The 5,171-nt window shown below is 39.1% G+C and overlaps 1 protein-coding gene across 1 annotated transcript; it reads right to left on the reverse strand.

The window, feature by feature from the left end:
• Positions 1-435: 435 nt before the first annotated feature.
• Positions 436-4,727, reverse strand: LOC108369421 (uncharacterized). Its single transcript, XM_017624524.1, is given in 7 exon segments — positions 436-1,192; positions 1,271-1,608; positions 1,680-1,782; positions 1,854-1,978; positions 2,041-2,194; positions 2,255-3,107; positions 3,110-4,727. Coding segments are annotated over 7 exon segments (3,000 nt in total). The 5' UTR covers positions 4,422-4,727; the 3' UTR covers positions 436-1,077.
• Between the last annotated feature and the right edge of the window lie 444 nt (positions 4,728-5,171).

The raw sequence follows: 5,171 nt of genomic DNA on the forward strand, positions 1-5,171 counted from the left end.
TTTAAAGTTTACGACACACTACAATACGACGCTTACCGCACCGTAAGCCAACCAACCAAGCAATATATTGAAAAAGTGGAACTTATTTGCGCAAGTAAGGAATTTCCCTCTATTATTGTTTAGAAATAAAAGAGACTGATGCTGACGAACGCAGCCTTGATAATAAATAAAAGTAATGATCTTTTGAAAATATAAAACCGCGCACGAAACGGTTTTCTCGAGCGGTTATTTACACATACATATTTAGTTGAGGTACCATTGCAACTAAAGATTTAAATTAAATTTGGTTCTTAATTGCCACATTATTTAATTTTGCTGAAAATTTTATAAGCCTCTCTTGAATCGTTTTAAGCAATTGAAAAATTTTTAGTGGTGATATAGTTATAGAGTGTATGTACTTCCAATAAAAATGCCTCAAACTAAAAATTCTACAAATTTGCTTTCATGCTGGCAACTTATGCATTTCGCGCATGTTGTGTTTATTTAATGTTTAGTTATTGATACATCAAATGCACTTAATTACAATATATAGTAAAGAACATTCACATCCATTGTATTCATTAATGTGTTGCATTTATAACGTATAATGTGAAATTATTTTTATACGCCAGATTATTTTTTCCTAGTTCTGCCTTGAAGTTAATTTCGTTAAATATTAGTGAAATATTTTTTTGTAGTTTTTGCTTCTCTTGTAGAAGATACTTTTGCTCGCTATTTGGTAGAAATGGCGTTTAATCGAGACGAGTACATCAAATAAATATATAATTTGCAAGAATTGCAATTACGGTGCCATCAAATGGACAACGTGTGTACATAAATGACAAATTTTATACAGGAGTGCCTGCATTTTTATCTACTCAACTTGCATACTGTGGCATAGATATGCGATACAATTTAAAGGAGAATAATAATGTAGAATATTCTATGGTCATATATGTAATGCAATAAAGCATAATTAAATTTAAAATTATTGTTTTGTAAAAACAAATGAATTAATAAAAACTTGTACAATTGAAGAGAAAATAATTTCAGAGTTTAAAATAGACAGCGTTGTCAACTACTCCATGGGGCATTGAATTAATTGCGGCGTGCACGTCTACGTGAAGCGTTTGAATAAGCCGCTGACGAATTTGCCGGATTGGGATGTTGACCGCTATACAAATTATCGAGGAACTCATGTAACGATGCTTCGCTGTATTAAGAATACCATACATATGTACATAAAAAAATATTATAGAAATTTTACATAATATGAATAGCCATAACTAACCTTGGCGGCACATTGCGCCTAAATTTTCCATTGCCGTTTTTTTCATGTTGTGACCCAGGCTGCTGCGAATATGGCTGTTGAGGATTCTGGTGATGTGGTGAATGATGTGGATTAGTGGAAGGCTGTTGCTGCGATTGTTGTTGTTGTTGTTGCTGCTGCTGCTGTTGTTGTGCGCCACGCACAATGCGATATTGCACCATATGAGAATTCGGTTCCAAATGAGAAAGGGCACCCTTTTGACAGTTAGCCCATTCGGTAATGTCATAGACCTTCCCTTCCATTAGTGCTAAATATCTCCAACGCAAACCCAATATGCTGGTTTCCGCCCAAATATCACCCTGAAAACAAAATTAAGTAAAATCATAAATTGTTTCTACATACGTACAAACTTAAGCCTAGCACTACTCACTTCCCTGGCTGAATGACGAATTTTGCACGAAGCGCATTCTCTCGCTGCATAGTGCGGTCGATCCGTTAGCCGCCGGGGGTGCCTCAGACCACAAGTACTACACCTAGACAATAACATTTCGATATTTAAATTATTTGTTGTTACGCTATGACTGGGATGTAGAAATGATTGTACCTTATTGTATTTGCTGCTTCGGTTATTTTTGTTTGTAGTTGCGATAGTAAATCGTGCAATTCAGTCCACGCCTTTTCGGCGTGTAAAGCTTCAGCTAGACTCTGATCATAGGCAAGACGTTTTTCCTAAAGTCAAAATAGTATCGCAATTACATCAGGCATCTCATCATAAAGTTAAAATACTTTACCGGTTCTCCAATCAATTCAAAGGCTCGTTGAAGCACTTTAAAAGCTTCTTCGGCCCCTGCTTGTTTATTCTTGTCTGGATGCACTAAAACAGCGATTTTCTTATAGTGTTTGCGTATTTGTTCCTGTGAACAATCAGGCGGTACGCCCAATATGCTGTATACGGAATTCAAAAATTTAGAATTTAATGCCATAAATTATATATAGGATATTTACCTGTAAGCATCCTTGCCCTTACAATTAAGTAGCGAATACATGGCTTCCTCACCCGTTTGCGGCAGTCGTCCACTTTTCATATTATCTGCAGTTGGCTCAGGTGGCTTCTTTTGATAGAAGCGACGCCAAAAAGCCCATTGCGAATTCTTTTTAAAACGCGCGTCAAATAGTCGCAGATGGTTTTTAAGCCAAATACTCGGTTTGTTTGAGTTCTGCTTAAAGTCCTGGCGCAATTGCTTCGCGTACACAATTCCACATTCACAAGCATGTACCAGACGATCGTACGCTACACTAAAGCCGAGCACCACAATATCATATATCAAATAGAAGAGCCAGGTCAGTATCATTATGGTGTATTCCAGCCATGTCCGTAGAAACTTTTTAGCTAACTCGTAGTTTCTATTCGATGTCCCAGCCGAGGTATTGCTATAGGAGTTTGTATTTCGGCTACGTTTCGACGAGTACGAATAGGAGGAATTCGAGTTGGCATTACTATACCGTGCGCGTGACTGATTCGTGTTGAAAGATGAAGAGTTAGAGGTGCTATAAAACGATGATGAGAATTTGTTTGATTTCCGTGTAGTTGCTGTTGATGTATTAGTATTGTTGGATGCTGGAACGAAACCATTATTAGTTGCTCTGGATGCACGTTCCGTTGTATCATTATTTTTTGCTGTAACGTTGTAGTAAGCATTGAAATCTTTTTCCAAATTTGCGTCATTTATTTTTTGAGTTTTTGTTACATTTGACTCCCCTTTGTTTGCATCTGTATCGTTGCGTTTATTGTTTAGGCGCTTTTTACCATTTATGTTGTTGTTGTTTTTATTAACACCGTTAATGCCATTCGGAGCGCNTTATCATGTGTCGGAGATTTTTTACTTGAGCGCCCTTGACTGATATCATCACCAACACTCAATGGTCTTCGCCCCGTACCACTCCCGCCAGAACCGTTTTCCACACCTCCCCTATTTTCAGCTTTCCTCTCAGAACCCGATTTTCCGTTCTTCCCCAACGAATGCTTATTATTGTTGTGCGATTGGGTGGAAGTTGATTGTTGATTGTTTATTTTGCTCAAAACGTCTGAATAGGACATTCGCATTGGCTTTACCTCAGCCACAATTCGTTTCTTCACTTCAGGCGCGTTATTAATATGGGCAATTGCTGTTGGTGCTGTTATTGTAGCACCAGATGATGTATTTGCGACTTCGATCGCTGCCTCTTTGGATTTATTATGGTTTTCAGTTGATGGCATATCAATGGGCGGCACTTGAGTTACAGGCAATACTGGCATAGGTTTGGATAAAATTGTTGTAGTTGTGACGGAAAGTGGCATTGGTTCTTCAGCAAATTCAGAATCGTTAGTTGAATTTTGCGAACATCCAACTTTGGCAATTTCAGCGTCTTTAACAGCATTAGATGTTTCCGGGCTCAACAGCGTTGGGGCAGATTGCATTGGTATTTGTTGGATTGGTGCACCAGTCACTTTGGGTGACCAATTATTGACCAGTTTATTAATAATCATATTTGTGGTTGATGTACCAGCAGTTTGTGGTAAGATGGGTTCGTCATGGTTGTTCAGCATAAAAATAGGAGCCTGCTGTGATACTTGCATTGTTGTTGCTTTAATTTCGGTTCGCCCCAGAGTTGTTTGGTTATCTGGGGTTGGCATTAAAGTATTGCTAGAGAACAGCTCATAGCTGTTGAAGAACTGCGGTGGTGGTGGCTGCGACTGTGTTTGCCGCATATGAAACGCTGCCTGCGCCTGGTGCTGAAATTGATGTGAAGGCGGCGGAGGTTGCGGTCCAGCGTGATAAACTGCATTGCTCTCTGTGGGCAAACCAGCGGCAGCAGCATTTTCTTGGCAGTGATAAACTTTCAGAAAATTTCCATGTCCAACTGGTAGCACTGAATATGTCTCTGGTTGACCTGGCTGAGTTGCGTACAAATTGTAGAAGTATTCATTGTAATGTTGCGGCTGCTGATGCTGTTGTTGGTGCCGAGGATGTGCTTGCGATGCCATAAAAGGTGAGCCCATCAGAAGTGTTTGCGGCGGTGGACCAGCGGCGTTCATACGTTGTGCTAGCACTTGTGGTGCGACATCCACGCCGACTGCCGAAGGCAGAGGACGGTAAGCATCCTCGTTCCTAGCGCCATTATGAGAGGACATGTCAGAATGCGTCCAGCACTGCGCACGCTGGCGCTTTGCTCAGATTGCTGGAATTTGACGAGTAGCGAGTGAGTATGTGTTCATCAAAAGCACGTCGCGCGTTGCGTCCTACTTTGATAGATTTTGCTGCGGCATTAGGGATGTTGATCCCATTTAAATAACTATTTTACAATTATAATCATCAAAACTCCAAAATTCTGATTCTTTGCACAGATCAAACGGATTATAATTGGTTTTTGATGAGTATTTATTGTTGTTTGTATCAACTGAAAATTCTTTACTTTTATCAAATGGGTTTCTTTTTGTTCGTCGACAAAGCAAAAGAAAATGTCAAAAATTTATTAACTGTCAAAATTGATGAAGGGAGAATAAGGAAAGCAAAACAAAAAACAAAACGTCAAAGTACCGGAATTTTGTGGAATTCACTACCGGAAATCGTTTGAATGCTCTACCGGAAGTATAGGATGGGAACTTTTTTGACTGGATCTGTGTTTTCTGAAGGGTATCAAGTAGAAAGTAGGGGTAAAAAGTAAATTCTTTACTGTTCGTCGACAGAGCAAAAGAAACTAGAGTTAGCTGCGATTGTACGAAGTCAATTGGTGAATCGGTTCGGGGCTATGGCTTCGCTAAATGACTAATAGGATAACGTAAATTTTAGTTTGGTTTCCGTTTTGCATTTCCGTTCACATATCTGAAAAATCATTGATTCTGGAATTTTTACATTTAAGTTTAAACGGGCTCCAAAGAACA

This window comes from Rhagoletis zephyria, unplaced genomic scaffold (assembly GCF_001687245.7).
Source record: "Rhagoletis zephyria isolate East Lansing unplaced genomic scaffold, Rhagoletis_zephyria_1.1 Rzeph_scaffold_03662, whole genome shotgun sequence".
NCBI classification, from domain to species: Eukaryota; Metazoa; Arthropoda; class Insecta; order Diptera; family Tephritidae; genus Rhagoletis; species Rhagoletis zephyria.